This window comes from Triticum dicoccoides, chromosome 2B (genome assembly GCF_002162155.2).
Source record: "Triticum dicoccoides isolate Atlit2015 ecotype Zavitan chromosome 2B, WEW_v2.0, whole genome shotgun sequence".
Taxonomy (NCBI): Eukaryota; Viridiplantae; Streptophyta; class Magnoliopsida; order Poales; family Poaceae; genus Triticum; species Triticum dicoccoides.
In genome coordinates, this window is record NC_041383.1 from 68,406,215 (window position 1) to 68,424,350 (window position 18,136).

Consider the following 18,136-nt stretch of genomic DNA (forward strand, 5'->3'; position numbering starts at 1 on the left):
AGAAGGCCCGTCGCCACCGAGCCACCCGCCAGATCCGGGGCGCCGTCCGGCGGCGGCGGGAGAGGGAGAACAGAGGGGGGGGGGGCGAGGGGAGGATGCGGAGGAGCCGCCCCAGCTGCCGCCCGGGGAGGCGGCGCGAGGCGGAGTCGGGAGAGGGAGAGGGGGATTCTGATGAATAATTTTCATGTACATACTACTTAATTGGCCGATAAACAATCTATAACGAGAATTGTTCAATAAATGGGCAGAAGGCTAATGTGCAATTTCATCAGATTATTATGAGATTTGGCAACCATCAGTGCTTAGCATATGAAAAAAGGTCAATTGGAAGACAATTAAACTTTAAATAACTTAAGAGTCACTAACAGTTGGGAGACAGTACTTAAAATACTTAAGTCGCGGGGACCCATAGTAAACTTTGATGACCTGATATAAGCCGTAAAAGTACCATAGGTCGATAGAAACCACTATTTTGAGTACTTATTTATAGATTACTAATTGTTCAATTGTGCAACACTCTATCATATTAAATCCATATTCATCCAATCATGCGACAAGAAGTATCAGAGAGTCAACACTAACTGTCCCTCCAAAGTACAAATAACTTACTAGTTTGCACAAAATTAAGGATCAGTGATGATATGTTTCTTACTCTACTAACTCATCTCCGGTAGCAGCGTGGACACTGTTTATGAACATAGCGGTGGCAGTTCCTCTGGGATAGGTTAGCTTATAGTTTATCACCATCACCTAGCAAACACCAAAACTGAACTTAGTTGGCCGAATTTGCAAGGTGTTGTCCAAGTTGCTGCACTTGATTAAAAAATGTAGATGTGATCAACTAAAAATGAAAGATGCACAAACATCTAAGATGTGGATGATTACCTTGCGCAGGGCAACGAGACTAAAAATACCAATGAAGCTAACTACAAACATAAACCCGATCATCCAACTCAGCGAGGGATTCTTGACATCCACTGCCCTGTTACCAGGATAATCAGTCCCGATAAGCTCATAAGTTTTTTGATCCATTGCAAGCATGTACGATCCGAATCCTCCTGCACAAGTGGAAACATTGATTGATAATGTGAACAAAATTAGGGGGAAGCCTATCGTCATCAATTTTTCTCCCACTCCCAGGAAACACCAAAATCAGATATGTACGCTGCAAAGTTAAACATTTGTTCTAAGAAACGTAATTGTAAAAATGAACCTGCTAGTAACATTCCTAATAATGCAAAAAAGGGAAGTAAAACAGAACCTGGTCAGGTTCTTTCTCCAATACCTACCAATGTTCCACCCAACCAAATGTAACACCGTTGTGGCCCCCACCCAAAAGGAATACACACAGGCAAAGGGCCACAGGTACTTAGGACAAGGCAGCATCAGAAGTCCACACATGATGACTGTACTGAGTCAAGGATCGCATCAAAGCAAAATGCAAACATACCGCTGGTGGCGAGGCCGTAGCAGGCGACGACGCAGGTCTGGATGACGGTGTTCTCCTGCTTGGTGAAGGGCTTGGAGACGACGCCGAACATGCCCAGCGCCGCGGTCCAGGTCCGCACGAGGAAGTAGGCGAGCAGGCCCGCGGCGACATTGAGCGAAGGAATGATCCCCACCGTGAGGTTGAGCTTGTGCGTGATGAGGCAGAAGAGCACCCCCAGGATGGCGCTCACCACTACACCCCGCACCGTCAGCTGCTCCCGCCACGGCGGCACCGCCTCCACCGCCGACGGCGCGCCGGCAAGGAGGGGCCCGGTCATCTCCGCCGCATCCGCCTGCATTCCCATCTCTTGCGGACGCTAGTGTCAAGCCAATGCCTCCCTTCGCCTCAGACTTTGGGTGCTGGTAGACGAGGTCAAGGTGAGGCACTGAGGATGAATGAATTGGCGTGGAGGACTAGGTATTTAAAGGGCGTAAACTGAAGCCTAGCACACGGGAACGTACGATGGCTTCAGTATGTTCATGCATCCACACTATGACACGCGTACTCCTACCATGCAGACACGTAGCAGGCCAGCACGGTCATTATCTTGGCAGAGGATCGGGACAGGAAGAGCAGCGTGAATCATGCTTGTCCTAGTAACACGCGGGTAGTGCTAGCTATCCGGCCACTCGTTGTCTAGGTAACGGTGGCCACACATTTCTACCGCTTACGTGCTAATTTGATTGCGTGTGCCCGATGATTAAGCGTTAACAATATCTGCTGGGGCCGTGTCTAATGGCGGCCACGAATGTACGGCCTCCCCAACCATCCCTACGCCTGGATTATATACTGTGGGGCTGGATGCAATGGTAACCACAGATCATGATATGCATTAGGGGTTAATTTTTCTCTTGTATACTATAGAAAGGAAAAGGGAGGAACGTGCATGTTGTAGTATTTGATTTGATTTGGTCATGCCATCGATGCGAGCAAGGTAGGTGGGACGTGCATACGCACGCCAGTTTGACCGTTTGGCTGATGCTTCATGTCACATGTCATCGTTTGATGTCAAAATGAACGTATAGAAAATTGTGTTTCATAGCTTTTCAGAGGATTTTTCTCAATAATGAGAACAACTAAACAAAGATAAGTTGACACATCCATGAAAAAACGATTGCTCGAGAATCAACCTGTGCTTGGACGGTTAGGTCGACAGTGGTATCCCAGCCCATCAGGGTTCAAGTCTTGGTGCTTGCATTTATTCATGGATTTATTTCAGTATTTTCGGAGGAGACGTTCCCGTCGACTATGAGGCTTCTTTGGTGACTTTGTCCATCTCAAGATGGCTCATAGGGGTATGGTGTGCTTGTGTGTTCATAGAGATGAGTGTATGCGCGTATATATGAGCGCATGCGTCTGTATTGTTTAAAAAAAAGAATTACACTGATTAAACCAAGACACAACTAATGAACATAATTAATCCCATGCACTATAATCCAAACTGGATTGAGCTAATCAACCCTTTTTCTGGCACTATTGTCGGGAATTATGCGCTTCTATGGTAAGGTTACTAGAGTTACATGTTATTTACCTCCATTTTTTGTTTTATTTCCTTTGTTGTTCCTTTAGTGTACTTTTGTAGTCAATGAAAGATACCAAAAACATGGGAGACATCAACAAGAAGCTTGGAGAGTTTGCTACTCCCAATGATGAGTAACTGCGTGCACCTATAACTCAATCTACGTTGTAGCCGAATAAAATGAGATTAATCCACACTTGCTTGGGAACGACATTTTGGCTCCGGGAGCACATGCTCCCGGGTGAACAGTACCCTCAAAAAAAGTAAATGTTTTCAAAAAATTCTGAAAAAATTGTAGATGATTGTGTTGGTGTCGCAAGCATGCTTGACAATTTTCATGCGGAACAGAGCAGCGGTGTTTCGCCGGTGAAAAAACAAATTCGGGTGACATTTGGTCTTAGATTTTTTTTTTGCGCAGGCCAAAATGCTTAACCTTTTTGCCTCAAAATTTAGAGGTAGGATTTGTATATGACAAAGATAGCAAAAAAATTGTCTCAATTTTTTTGACATTTGAAAAAGAAGCCAAATTGAATTTCTGCACTTGCTTAATCTGGTCCAAGAGAACCTATTCGGTGGTTCAGCCATATATGCATCTACATACTTCTGCAGAAATATATGATATGATGCCCATTAAGGATGTTGAGTCTGCCATGGAAAAATTACGCCTATTTCCTTTTTCATTTATAGGAGGAATGGAAAAACGGTTGCTTCCCTTACCTAAAGACACCATACTATTTGGGAAGGCCATTGCAATTTATTCATGCCTAAATATTTTCCATCTGCCAAAGCTATGCAGCTGTGTGCTAACATGATTGGTTTTAGACATGAACATCGCGAGTCACTGGTGCTTGTTTGACAGAGAATAAAGAATCCATTAGGAATTGTCCTAACCATGACACTGAAGAATGACCAATCATGTATTATATAATGCTCCTATTAACACGGTACAATCGCATATGCTCACATACACGCACATACACTCATTCCTATGAACGCACTTTGATTGCAACATGTTGGAGAGTCGCTTTTGCATCATTAGTACCGTCTTACATTTTCTTGTGCATCGATTTTAGTTATTTTTAGTATATATTATGCATTTCTTTTAACAAGGTTTCCACAACAATGTGAGGGGTATTATCGAGTTTCAATAATAGTTGGATATGCCATGATACTCTAACAAAGAATAACAAAGAAGACACAAACAAAATGAACATAGGTATTGTTGTATTACCATGGTCTACTTTACACGAGTGTGTTGTGGTACTATCACATAAAACTAAAAAAGTTCCTCTACTTTCAGCCATAGGTTAAAGAAGGCTTGAAATACATGCACATCAGTGGGTCAATCCTCATGATGGACAATATGGTAGAAGGAACACTCCAGATGCCATCACCGCAGATCAAACCTGAAGCAACCGCACCCACAAACTCCTCTGACTCCTTACGGTTCACCCTCTCCCAGACAAACAAGATGACAGTCCCAACAAACATGTCGATCGCAAAATTTGCCCCAATGTAGAATGGAACAGCCATGGCCATCTGTAGTGGGATGAATTTGGACACACTATTTGGGGTGACATCCTGCATGAGCTTGATTGCTATGGCTGCAAAGAAGAAGAAAGAGCATATTGCAAGGCAATGTTGCGGCAACACCGAGTATCCTTCGACACCCATGATTGACATCTCACGGAAGATGATGGCATATGGAGCTTTGAATATGCCATCAGGATTGCCAACATCAAAGGATGTCCAGTAAATCCAAAAGGTTAGAGGAGCAATGACGCATCCAAGGGAAGTCCCAATCAACTGTGACACAAACATGGAGTTTGGCGAAGAGAGTGTCAGGTAGCTAGTCTTGAAGTCATGCATGAGATCACCAGCTGTTGATACTATGGGCATCATAACACCACAAGCTGCTAAGTCGGCGATCACACCACCATGTCTGCCAACCCATGAGGCAAAAATGAAAACACCAATCTTTCCATATGTTGATGCAAGGTTCCAGTCTATTAGGCCAGTGCCATATGAGTTGCAGAAGGCAAGTAGAGGAGCAAAAACATAAGCAGTGAGGACAAGGTACCACTTGAGTTGTGGGAACATCATTGGTACAATTGCAGTTGAAATTGCTGCAAGGCCCACATAACAAGATCCTGCCAACCACGAAGGGATACTGTCTTTTAGAAAGACCTCATTTAAAAGCTTTTCATCTACTCATAATTTGGAAATGTTATCATCTGCAATAATAAAAGGGAAACAAGATGAGAGCCAAAAGACATGATATGTCGTTAGGTCAACTGGGTACAATAATAAAATGGCATTACCATCTTCAACCCAAACAAGGGGAAGTCTTCCTTGCTCTGCGTGTGCTTTCATTATTTTCTTGATGGAAGCATAAATGATTTTGATGAGGTTATAAACACCATCGCCAAGTATCAAGGATACAGATATGAAAACCTGGAAGGGTGCAGACACAACTTAGTTTTTTGTAAAGATAATGTTGGCAATGCTGATCGTTAAGTGAACATAGAATAATTTTGGAAGTTAGTGACCTAGATGAGCCATCTATATATTCTGAAACTCAATTTAATGGTCCTCATGAATTAAGCCCACTAAAAGAAATATATAAAAGAGTTATTAGTATTACTTGCATATTTACAACAACAACTTGCAGATGTACCGGGTTTAGTCAATATAGAGGAAAACAGGAGGCTTTTGTTAAGCCTTGTAAATAACGTTTCATGATCTAGTTCCTTTTCTTAGACCGGTTTATAATATGGTTCTAGATCGGTTGGTTAACAACATTGTAGTCAAATTGACAAAAGCTGTAAGAAAGAGACAGTATAGAACTGACTATTAATTCATTATGGTATGAACAATTAGAATCTTTCGCCACCGTACCTTGTACCCATAGAGTCCTTTGAAGTCGTTGCTTCCAAGGTTAGCTGGATACCACTCCCCAGCTTTTGTGGATATATATGGCCAAAGAAATCCCCAGGATATGATGGCTCCAAGGAGTGCAGAGCAGTTAACTATATGTGGACATATAAGACCACATCCAATATAGGTTGGACTGAAGTCAAAATAAAACCTATAAAAAGTAGAAATTGCAAGCTTTTAGATATAATGCACACAATATTCCAGCTTAAAGGATAACTAGATTCAATGCCAACATGTCCAAAATAACTCGTAAAGAGGATAAGGAAGGCAACTTTTTGTTCCAATTCCAAAACAAGACGAATCTGCTTTTAACATGTGAACTTTGTAATAATATCACAGACACACTAGCGGCAAGCTTACGTGTTCTTAAATGCTACAAGGCCCAGAGAAGGGAAATTGTCAAAGCCACAAGAATCACCAACACCACTGAAGAACCATTTAAAGCAGTGCCAAAGAAAACTTCCGCTCAAATACTTTCCAAGACAACTAACTTGTTTTCTGCGGGAACAAAATTAAAGTTAGTACCTCCAAAACTCAAAATGCAGTAACCCAAGAATATGTTGTCAAAATGAAATCGATATAGAGGAATCCAAGGTCATCCCAAGCAAACAAATAGATAAACCATCATTTTTAGATTAAACATATAAACTTGCTATTTTGTACCTATTAGAAGATCCACCATCTGTGCATAATGTAGATGTTTACCCTCCCTCCCGCTAAAGTATAAGCAATTTTGTAGTGGGATAAGATTACAGAATTCCTAGCATCAACTAATTACAAACTAATTGCAAGCTGATTAGATCATTAAGACCTTATTGTTGTTGAACTGCCAATAATATTTTTCTTTCCCACATATATACTAATTAACTGGCCGATAAACATTTTATAATGAAAATTGGTCGATAAATGAGATTTTTTGTCCAAATAGTCGGTGGACTTGTATAATAGTTAGAGGGCTAATGTGCGACTTCACTGGAAGATCATCAAAGTTTAAATAACTTCAGAGTCACTAACGTTTGAAGATGGTACTTTAAATACTTCAAATTGACGGGGATGAACCTATAGTAAACTTGGATTACCTGAATGCAGTGAAACTACCATAGGTCAATAAAAACCACTATTTTGATTACTCATTTACAAACTACTAGATGTGCAATTGTGCATCACTCTATGATATAAAATCCATATTCATGCCATCACCAGACAAGAAGCATCGCAGAGTCAACAATAATCATCCCTCGAAACTATAGCTAACTTAGTTTGCAAGAAATTAAGGATTAATGTTGATATGTTTCTTACTCCACTAACTCGTCTCCGGTAGCAGTGTGGACGCTGTTTATGAACATAGCGGTGGCGGTTCCTCTAGGATAGGTTAGCTTATAGTTTAACACCATCACCTAGCAAACATCAAAACTGAACCTAGCAAACATTTGATTGAAAAAAGAAAATAAGTGTAAATATAATCAGATAAACATGAAAGATGCACGCATCAAAGATGTGGATGATTACCTTGCGCAGGGCAACGAGAATAAAAATACCAAGGAAGCTAACTACAAACATAAAGCCGATCATCCAACTCAGCGAGGGATTCTTGACATCTGCTGCCCTGTTATCAGGATAATCAGTTCCGATAAGCTCATAAGTTTTTTGATCCATTGCAAGCATATACGATCCGAAACCCCCTGCATCAACGGAAACATTGATTTATAATGTGAACTGTGTGAAAAGGGGGAAGCCTACCGATTGTGACCAATTCTTTCATTCCCAAGAAACAACAAAATCAAATATGCATTTTGTAAGAAAGTTAAATGTAAAAATCAACCTGCTAATAACTTTCTTAATAATATACCAAGAAGCATGGCACTTAAATGCAAAGTCCACACATGATGACTGTTTTGAGTTATGCATCAAAGCAAATCCAATCAAACAATCCCATAGTCACCTAGCTAAATGCTCAACTAAATTCCCCCACATATGGGCACATACCGCTGGTGGCGAGGCCGTAGCAGGCGACGATGCAGGTCTGGATGACGGTGTTCTCCTGCTTGGTGAAGGGCTTGGAGACGACGCCGAACATGTTCAGCGCCTCGGTCCAGGTCCGCACGAGGAAGTAGGCGAGCAGGCCCGCGGCGACGTTGAGCGAAGGAATGATCCCCACCGTGAGGTTGAGCTTGTGCGTGATGAGGCAGAAGAGCACCCCAAGGATGGCGCTCACCACTACACCCCGCACCGTCAGCTGCTCCCACCACGGCGGCATCGCCTCCACCGCCGATGGCGCACCGGCAAGGAGGGGGCCGGTCATCTCCGCCGCATCCGCCTCCGATCCCATCTCTCGAGGATGCTACTACTCGGACTCGGAATTTTGGTGCTCGCAAGATTCCTTTGGGTTTTGGTTTCGTATTCTCGTGGGGTGATCCAAGAGAGGCAGACGAGGTGAAGGGGAGGAGGATGAATGAATAGGCGGGGAGGAGTAGTATTTAACGGGCAGCACGACTACTGCTGCAGTGCAGAAGAACGTACGGTGGCTTCACCATGTTCATGCACACGAATACAATAGTTTCAGACACGTGCACCGCTACCAGGCAGCCACGTGGGGTCTACAGCGAGAACACCGTACCCAGAAGGCCAGAACGGTCACTATCTTCGGTACTGGAAGGGCGTCGTGAATCATGCTGCGTAACGGTCATTTTGCGGGCCACTCGCTGTCTAGGTAACGGTGGCCACACATCTCTACGCTTACGTGCTAATTTGATTGCCATCATTAAGCGTTAACTATATCTGCTGGGGCCGTATCTAATGATGGCCACGAATGTACAGTCTCTGGAACCATCCGTACGCCAGGATTGTATACGGTGGGGCTGGATGTAATGCTAACCACAGATCATGCCATGCATTAGGAATTGGTTAAGTATTTTTCTCTTAGGAAGGAAGGGACGTGAAAGTTGTAGCATTTGCCATGCCATCATGCGAGCAAGGTAGCTAGGTGGGCTAGCTGTGCATACGCACAGTTTGAACGTTCGGGCTGATGCTTATGTCAGACGTCATCGTTTGATGTCGAAATATACTATAGAAAATTGTGCATTTCATAGCATTTCAGAAATTATTGGCTTAACTAAAGAAAGATAAATATACATGTCCACGAAAAAAGGATTGTCCTTTTGTTCATTTATACTCTCTCCGTCCCATAATGTAAGATGTTTTTTAACACTAATGTAGTGTCTAAATACGTCTTACATTATGAGACGGAGGGAGTACGTTATATGGACTAGAAGCTTAGGGTGCGTTTCACGGCGCCGTGAAGGCTTTTAGGGTTTGGCAACACGCTTTTCACTGTTGTTTTTTTCATTGGGGTTATCTCGCTAGAATATGTTCTCATAATGACCTACTAACAATTGTAATTAAGTTTGTCGGTGTTGGCGCATTATGCTAAAGTCAATAAATGCATATTTTTACAAGGTTAATGTGATTAAAACAGTGAAATTTAATATAATTTATGTTTCACATATGGAGGTTTCTCGTGTATTTGATATTCTATACAATATTTTCTAGGAATCACCATAGTGGTGGCTTGTTTGGCGGAGAGGCGTGGATTTGAAATTTCGGACAAGTCACATAGAGAAAGTTCGTTGGTGGAAGGATAGAGAAGGTGAGTGGTTTGTTGGGATATCTTGAACACATGAATAGCTAGCATTATAAAAAGGTAGGCGTGCCCTCTAAAAATATATCTGTACACTTGCCGAAATTGTTGCTATAGGACCCTTTGTATTAGCAACTAATGTACATGATTATATCAACCTAGCGGTGCCTTGCTCCACCGACGAGTTTGCCCGTGTATTTGTCATTTGAACCGCGCCACTATTTGCCTCATCAATTGGTGAACTACTTGCATCTGTAGTAATTTTATTTGGGGTTCTTGTGCCTCTCCTAGCCTTTTCAGCCCAGTTGACAAGGCCTTCAGTCACATTGTCATCAAATATAGTCTTCTTGAAAGAATTCCCCATCTACACCAATATATGATGAGACAAAATCAGAATAAAATATAGACAAGAAATATTTGTTTGATCATGTCAGTAAAAGCCTTTAAAATGGTGTCAATTTGTGAAAACGAGCCATGTATTAATAGAGAATGGATACTCATCGGTAAAGTTCAAGTAAAAAATCATTAAATCACAACAAAACTACAATTTTGTCCACTTTAGGAATTGAACTCACATGGGAGACGACGGCGTATAGTGGTAGGGTGCTGTAACCACAAAGGACTTGGCAGATTACACTGAAATAAGTAAAAGAAATGAATATGTTCTCAAGATGTCACAATATGATGTTGTTGCTGCTGTGATTTCTATTGTACCTTATGACAACTCGAGTAATAACATATGCTGGTTTCCCCATGATGCATGATTTAAAACCATATGTCACCTGCAACATTGATAAATGCAAGAGTTTGTATTCATTAGATTCCTATTTGAAACTAGCAAATCCATTATATTACTTATATTCTATATAATTCATGATTCTTATGATACTCTTGAATACTTCAAGTTAAATTAGGTTGGGTACAACCAGCTCACTTATTGTTCTTACCAAGAGCCAGAAGAAAAATGCAATTTCAAATGCATTTTGAAATAGGACGATGTGGATCAACAGAAGAACTAATTTAGGCCGGTGGAACCAAAAGAAGTTATCTGAAGGAGAAACTACTAAATCCCCTCGAATTGCCGTATGCTTTTGGGCAACCTCATAAGCCAATTCCGTTATGATGTGCTCCATCTTACTTCCTACCACAAGTAACATCTGCCAAACACAAATACAGTAAGTTGATGTCATGACTGCCCTTTTTTTTGCATCATGCTTAGTTTGAAAGAACATTGTAGAAGTAATATGAAGGCATATAATTAGTATTTAGTCCTTAAAACATGTAGTAGAAATTTCTTTTATGTATTTTTGTACAGATAGTAAATCATGTTTACTTACAATGAATGGAACCAAGGTAATCCAAATGTAGACATACCACCCTACAATAACGGTAGGACAAGAGTGGGGTTACTTTTCACATAAAAAATATTGTCTAGTGACGGTTAGCCAAAATAAAATAAGTAAATAAATAAATATCTTTTTTGTGACAATTTAACAAAATAAGAGTTATACAAGTGGATCAAATTTTTTGACCTCCAGTGATACACACCTTCAACATTCAATAGTAGGAATATCATCAGCATGGCCCAAAGGTACCAACTACATAAGCATAACATGGACATTAATTTGCTAGGTAATCGATATAGACATAGCATATGCTTTAGACAAGGATTAGTAACACACTTTGTAATAGTAGCACTGAGCACTTACCTAATACCAACAACTTTCTTAAAATCAACCTCCAAAGCTCTGATCATGTAACTATAAAAGTTGAATTTTGGTGTCCCCTTACAGTGTTTCTGGGAAAAGGAATGAAGCACGTATATATATAAGTTTCTTCTACTAGTAGTGTATACCGGAAAACATACACGTGACTTCTATATATCGATTAAAATGTAGGTTGATTACCATGATGAAACCAAGTCTCATTGTTGTGTAGTCCTCCTCGGTGACCGATCCATAGAATTGTTTGAAGAAGGAACGCTAAAAATACGACGACTTATCTTATAGCCCAATTGCAAAATAAAGAAATAAGGCAATATATATGTTTTGATCCTTATAGAACACAAGAAAAATGAAAGTATACCATCCAACCAAATATCCTCGACCGTTTTCTATGACCTTTGAAGTGGTCTTGAATAAATTTGAATTCTTGAACATGCTTGATCATTTGAGGTGCTGCAAGTTAATTAGGACCCAACACCCGTAAGCAAAACACATAACACAACTTCATACAATTGAAGAAAACTTGTGAAGTCATCGTTAGCCGAACTAGGAAATGATTTGCATCATAGTACATACCACTGTCATTATTTTCTTGGATCTTGGTCTCCCAATGTCGCCAATTTCTCGTCTACACAACAATTAACATAGTAATTAGAAAAATCATGATAGACTAATTACTCGTTACTAACAAACATCTTGTCAGAGTTTTAGTTAGTACCTGTGCCATTCCTAGAAGAACTGTAATAGCACTGAGAAGGAAATGGGTGACCGCCAACACAAAGATAAATATGTGCAATTGATGAATAGCGTCAGATGAAAGTAATGGAACTTTGTCCTGCATGCCAAATGCCAACAAGGTTGAACGGGTCAAAGACGGAAAACACTAGTAGATCGACGAAGACGAAAGAAGAAGGAAAAGTAGAGCATCACAGACAAAATCATGCACGTCCCATGCCAGTTGAGCTGTAGTATGTAGTACCTTCTTGAGGCAGTATTCGTCGGAGGAGGAGGCTCCTCCAGCCAGGAGGCGCCTCGCCCCACCCAGCACGCCGGTGAACACGGCGTCGCCGAGGTGGTCCGTCTCGTGCGGCGGCGGCTTGCAGGGCTGCAGGTGGAGCATGGCGCTCGGGCTGACGCACACCTTCCCCATGGGACCCTGGAACACGGTGAGCAGCAGCGAGATGAACCCCAGCAGCATCAGCTCCTCCTTCACCTTCAGGAGGGCCTCGTACAGCGGCTTCTTACGGCTCCTTATCAGCCTCTGCAAACGTGCGTCAGCTGATGGTCAATTGCCTGGACAGATACGGCATGCAGCTTCCTGGTATCGCTCGCTGTGTGTGTCTCATGGTAGACGCACGCAAGCACGTACCTTGCCTAGGCGGTGGAGCAAGCGCTCGAAGAGCAGGGAGATGATGACCATGACGGAGCAGACCAACGCCACGATCCATGTCGGCGTGTACTCGAGCGGCTTGGCCTTCCCTCCACCGCCGGCCATGGCGCCTCAAACGTACTCGTCAAGAATCAAGCCCACACCGACGCCGCTTGTCGTAAGAATGAAGTGGCAAGCAAGACTGTTCTTGATCAATTTATAGATAGGGACGAAACTACTCAGTTACATGGTGGTCATCAGTCATCACGCATGACAATATTGACTTGGCACGATCAGAGCCGTGAATTACTATTCCAAGCTACATGTACACACAGGAAAATAGTACTCCCTCTGTAAACTAATATAAGAGCGTTTAGATCACTATTTTAGTATTCTAAACGCTCTTATATTAGTTTACGGAGAGAGTAAGAAACAACGTGCTACCTTCCTAAATACTACTAGCAGTATTCATTTCTCGAAAAATACCAGTACTACTAGTATTCCGCTGGCATATGTCCCATGTGGTCAATTTTTCATTTTTGTGCTGCAGTCTACGGTCCACCACACCACTCCACTATTAACAAACGGGAAACTGGAATCGCGAAACTCGAATATTAAAACGTCTTATGTCAAGTTACGGAGGAAGTATTTTTATTTTCTGAAAAAACACTATTGGAGTATCATTCTTGGTTAAAATATTCTACCAGTATATTTGCATTCCCAAACAAACAAAGCAGAAAATCATCGTTCCAGATTGGATCTGCCGTCTGCGACGCGGCGTCTGAGAAATCAAACTCACGGCCGTCAACGTCGGACAGTGGAAGTCCGAAGCGTTTGGTTTGTATCCACATGCGTCCAGTTCAACAGGCCAGGTGCAGGTCCTGGCCTAGTGCGGTGACTCAGCTCCACCCAAGTGGGCTTCGTGACGACTGACGAGCAGCATGCATTTGAAAAATACACATATTCTAGACGTAAACTCATTCCTAAGCGTACACCTTTCTGGTTATTATTTACACGAATATGCTAGTAAGTTGTTCAATATTACACAAGTTCAAAATATTTTTGATTATATATCTCCATTTGCTTCAGAGGAAGTGCTTATTTGTACATCCACTATTGTTCACTGCGATAAGCATGGGTGGAGCTTGCACCAAAGTGGCATTGTGACCGAGAGTTCTAAGAGAGAACTACCAGTGCAATGTCGGTAATGTTTCATAACATGATTCGCCTGATCTTAAAGCTAATAATTTGCTCTAAATGATACTCCCTAATCAGATTATCTTGGATGAGTTAAATATCGCCTACATTTTCAGACGCAAAACACCAATACTGGCCAGACTAACTTGGTCTCGAATTTTCGTGTAGCCAAGGCCAGTCTTTACCTACAAAGCGCGTGGTTTGAAAATTGAGATGGATTGGTCATCGTCAACTACCATGCATGCACCTAGCTAGATTTGGATATATATATATGGGTGAGGGTGCCTGGTGCGGGTTCGCCTGTAATGAGATAGCAGGTGAGGGCGCATCTGGTGCGGTAGGTAGCATGTGCATGCAGCCACAAGTGATTGTTAATTGCCCATTTGCATGCCCTAGTTGCGCACGACGACGACGTCCACATGGTTGTTGACTGATAGCTAGCTACATATAAGACCATTTCGAAAGGCAGCTACACAAATGATTGTAAGTGCCTTGAGTGCACATTTCGTGGATGGCTAACTGATGACCATATATTAGTGTGCACGTGCATATACATTAGCCGTCGAAACACGACTGGAAGGCGGCGAGTCTAGTCAACCGAGCTCTCTACCCGCTTCTTTGGACACGAGGCTATGGCTTCGTGGAAGGTGCATGCATGCATGCCAACCAGCCAACCAACCGAAGGCACACGGCAAATCTGAGGCAGGATGGTGATTACGACGTTAATTGAGTTTTACGTACTGATATGCCAACGTACGTACCCGTGGACCATTCGATCGGACATGCACATAGATCACGCACTCACCATACCACACATGCCTTGCCTGTCCCACAAACGTGACGCTTGGGGCATGTACAGTGACTAATAAGGCATGTTAGCAAAAGTTCCAACATACTTTGCCTAGTTCCATCGAAAAACGACTCGGCGAAGATATTTAGATGTAACATGTTTGTCTATTGGACGCGTCTAGTGGGCAAACGTGTGCCCGCCAGAGCCCCTTGGCAGCCTCCCGTATGTGGTATGTTTCGGTCCCCCCTCAGTCCAGATTTGGAAAGTAAAGGGGCAACTGTCTCCCACATCCCCCGTTCACCCAGCTTATCTCCTCCCAATCTCCCGATCACGTGCTACACCAAAGCCGACTCTCAACTGCCCCTCTGCACACATTGGCCCCTCCCTCCTTTCTTCTCCGCTCCCCATCCGTCCTCACGTCCTTCTTCTCCCACACGCAAAAGGAGGACAGGGGAATTTATTCCCTTCCCCTGGTTCCACCCCATCGGAAGGACCTGCAATGGTTGCGTCATTAGAGGTTGAAAACTGAAGAAATTGATCTACAAATCTACAGCCAAAAAATAGATGAAGAGAGAAAAGTGTGATTTCTTCTCACCTCTGTTTATCGTGGGTGCAAACTTTCCCCGTCATGTTTTCCCTCATTTCTCTAATCTCCTGCAATGTTTTGTAATGCGCCCTGTTGCAAGATAAACACAGAGAGGGGGGAAAAGGTGAGCAACTAGAGTGGTTTTTGTAGGCAGGAATAAGTAAAACCTACCAACTACTGGTTTTGTTGTACATATAGAGCAATCCCTCTTGTTTTCCTTAGATTTGATTTGGAATCAGACGTGTGTTAGAATAGAAAACCAAACTTGTAGGGCTTGTTTAAGCAAAAAAAATGCTACCAGCAAGCAACTCTTGTGTTCTCCAGGGTGCTAGAGACTTACTGTCCAAAAAAAAGGTGCGAGCTACTTGAGCACTTTTAAGCAAAAAAAAGTGTGTTGAAGTGAGCAAATTATGTATCCCCTAAAAACTGTAGGAGGGTCATGAGGTTGTTTAAGCAAATTCAGTGCTACCATTAAGAAAATTTTTGTAGATTTATTGTCATGTACTAACCTGACCAGTCTTGTTTTTCTTTAGATTTTTTTTGGAACAAGAAGTGTGTTAGAACTAAAAAAAGAAGCAACTTATAGGGGTTATTTAGGCAAAACAAGTGTTACCAGTGAGCAACTCCCTGTGTGTTACAAAACTTTATGTGCAGAAATAAAAAGGTTGTGAGCAACTACTTGAGTACTTTTAAGCAAGAAATTGGGTTTAAGTGAGCAACTCATGTATCCCCCTAAAAAAACTCAAGGCAAGTAGTGAGGTTGTTAGCAAATCCAGTGCTACCACTAAGCAAAAAATACGTAGATTTTGTATATGGATGACAAAGAGCAACTTGATGGGTAACTTTTAGACAACTTACTGCCGCTATGTAAGCAAGTTGTGTCATTTTGTGACATGGGAAAAAAAAATAAAAACTAAGGAACCTTGTATATATGGATCTAAGACAACTTGTTTGGAATCTTTTAGGAAACTTACTGCAATTGTGTAAGTAAGTTGTGTCATTTTTTTTTGCGAAAACAGTTGTGTCATTTTTTGATGGAAAATAAGAAGCTAAGGAACTTGTATATGGATATAAAAGCAATTACTGCCACTATGTAAGTAAAGATTGGGTTTTGTTTTGTCTAGAACATAAAGAAAGAAAGCAAGCAACTGCTACTGTTCTTTTCAGGCAACATCGGTGCGCCCAACAAGCAAGTCCTCTGCACAAAAAATTGGATCCCGACTCTTTTGCTACCTACACAAAAAGATGTGTTCTCTTGAACATGTACGATACAAACTGGTTTTGTGTGTGTGTGTGTACGCAAAATAAAACTTGTTGTGGGTGTCATGTAAGCTTAGCTTTTGTTTTTTCTAGAACAACAAAAAAAGGCAAGCAACTGCTGCTGTTCTTTTCAGGCAACATCAGTGCAACCAACAAGCAAGTCCCGTGCACTGAAATTCTGCATCCTAACTCTTTTTCTACCTAGAGAAAAAACATGACTGCCGCTTGAACTTGTAAGATACAAACTGGTGGTGGTGGTGTGTATATGCAAATATAAACTTGCTAAGTTGCTACAAGTTTCATGCATGCAATTTACTCCTCAAAAATTTAGGCTCTGTTTTGTCTGGACAAAGAAAAAGACAAGCAACTGCTTGTGTTCTTTGAGGCAACTAAAGCGCAATCACCAAGCAAAGTCTTGTGTCCAAAAAAGGCTTGCCGACTTTGATCTATTTTTGACAACAAAAATGCCTCGGGCAAAATGCCATACAAAGTTTTCGGACAAATTCCTGATGGGATGTAGGCAAAATGCATATAAGTTTCAGGCAAAAAAATAACCCGTTGGCAAGAAAGGCAGGATTAAACAAGTTTGTTATATTTTTGTGGTTGTGCGAAACTTTACCAGGGAGCGGCTGGTGAAGCTTCTAAGTGTGCACAAAAAACTCCAGCTTTTGACTTGACATCCTTTTTAGTTTTAAATTTATATAGGATATTTTTGTGGGTTGTATCATGTATGTTGATATGAAAAAGGTTCTGTGACTTGCTTGTGCTAATAGTGTGAGTTGATTGAAAAATGTGTGTGGTGTTGCCTGATCCAGTATGAATATCTATCCTATGTCTGGTGTCGGACTTGCCTATTCAGTTACTATTGGTTGCCTTCCTTTTGTGTGGCTTCACTGACAACAAGTTTATGCATGATTTGGTTGAGCTAAGTGTGTGAGTTGCCTAAAAATTTTCATGTGTGAAAAACAGGAAAAAGTGTGGGGTGTCGAATGCTTACTCGTAGCTTGCTATACTCCTCCTGGACCCTTCTTTTCCTTCCTCATGACCTTGAGTATGAGGTTTTCATCCCAAGCGGAAGCTATTGGAACCTTGCCTGGAATCGGTCCATCCACAACGAGTGAATGGAGGAAAAAAGCACTCAGGAAATAGGATCTTGCGAAATCATGCTGCATGAATAGGAAATATGATCCTATTTCAGTGTATCAAATTAGTGAATAACAAGATATCTACGGAAGTTAGGTGATTTAGGCAAGTACTAACTACATGTAGGCCCTGCCGGTTGAGGCGTGCGTCACCAGGAGGATATCCAGCACCACCATCGCTCGATTGAACACCAAAACCACATATCCCCCCTCTCTTCCCTCCCAAAGTCTCCAACAAATTCTTCCATGCCCACCACTATCCATGTATAAAAAAAGACTAGGCAAATCACATACAAAAGTAGGAAAGTCACACATAAAACTCCAACAACCCCATGCAGTTTTTGGCAAGCATATCCTAATTTTCTGTAGTTGCAAGCCACACATATAAAGTTTTTTTTGGGATCGTTTTTTAGGTGGTAGGGAAGTTTTTTGGGATGAATCAAATTTGTGGAAACAGACTTTTTCACAAATCTGTTTTTGTCCACA

At 41.9% G+C, this 18,136-nt stretch overlaps 2 protein-coding genes, 1 long non-coding RNA gene and 1 pseudogene across 11 annotated transcripts in view; all 4 read right to left on the reverse strand.

Annotated features, from left to right (window-relative positions):
* The window catches only part of LOC119362191 (probable metal-nicotianamine transporter YSL6), a 6,016-nt gene extending 4,151 nt beyond the window's left edge, over nucleotides 1-1,865 (reverse strand). Inside the window, exons 1-3 of the mRNA XM_037627395.1 lie at nucleotides 1,451-1,865; nucleotides 886-1,058; nucleotides 653-750 (exon numbers count right to left, since the gene is read on the reverse strand). Of these exons, the coding sequence (XP_037483292.1) occupies nucleotides 653-750; nucleotides 886-1,058; nucleotides 1,451-1,793 (614 nt within the window). The 5' untranslated portion in view covers nucleotides 1,794-1,865. The remainder of the gene's footprint in view (nucleotides 1-652; nucleotides 751-885; nucleotides 1,059-1,450) is intronic.
* Nucleotides 1,866-4,249: 2,384 nt separating this feature from the next.
* Nucleotides 4,250-8,373, reverse strand: LOC119362192 (annotated as a pseudogene).
* Nucleotides 8,374-9,613: 1,240 nt separating this feature from the next.
* On the reverse strand, nucleotides 9,614-12,865 carry LOC119362193 (MLO-like protein 1). Of its 2 annotated transcripts, XM_037627396.1 has the most exons (13): nucleotides 12,676-12,862; nucleotides 12,286-12,567; nucleotides 12,025-12,141; nucleotides 11,883-11,934; nucleotides 11,668-11,759; nucleotides 11,490-11,564; nucleotides 11,292-11,380; nucleotides 11,131-11,180; nucleotides 10,920-10,960; nucleotides 10,530-10,739; nucleotides 10,297-10,364; nucleotides 10,158-10,218; nucleotides 9,614-9,946 (listed from the first exon to the last, which is right to left on the reverse strand). In XM_037627396.1, the coding sequence occupies exons 1-13, from the start codon at nucleotides 12,799-12,801 to the stop codon at nucleotides 9,731-9,733; spliced, it is 1,479 nt and encodes a 492-aa protein (XP_037483293.1). In that variant the 5' UTR covers nucleotides 12,802-12,862; the 3' UTR covers nucleotides 9,614-9,730. The 2 variants fall into 2 exon arrangements, 1 of the variants encoding a protein (XP_037483293.1); XR_005173160.1 differs by lacking the exons at nucleotides 9,614-9,946; nucleotides 10,530-10,739 and having other exon boundaries at nucleotides 10,188-10,218; nucleotides 10,957-10,960; nucleotides 12,676-12,865.
* A 1,705-nt stretch (nucleotides 12,866-14,570) lies between these two features.
* LOC119362194 overlaps nucleotides 14,571-18,136 on the reverse strand; it is a 6,760-nt gene continuing 3,194 nt past the window's right edge. For 4 of the 8 annotated variants that reach the window (XR_005173168.1, XR_005173162.1, XR_005173161.1 and 1 more), the window contains 3 exons: nucleotides 17,506-17,601; nucleotides 15,258-15,338; nucleotides 14,571-15,156 (listed from right to left, as the gene is read on the reverse strand). This is a non-coding gene — a long non-coding RNA (uncharacterized LOC119362194). Of the gene's footprint in view, nucleotides 15,157-15,257; nucleotides 15,339-17,505; nucleotides 17,675-17,768; nucleotides 17,907-18,136 lie in introns of all 8 variants that reach the window. The other 4 variants (XR_005173165.1, XR_005173164.1, XR_005173167.1 and 1 more) reach the window with 3 other exon arrangements.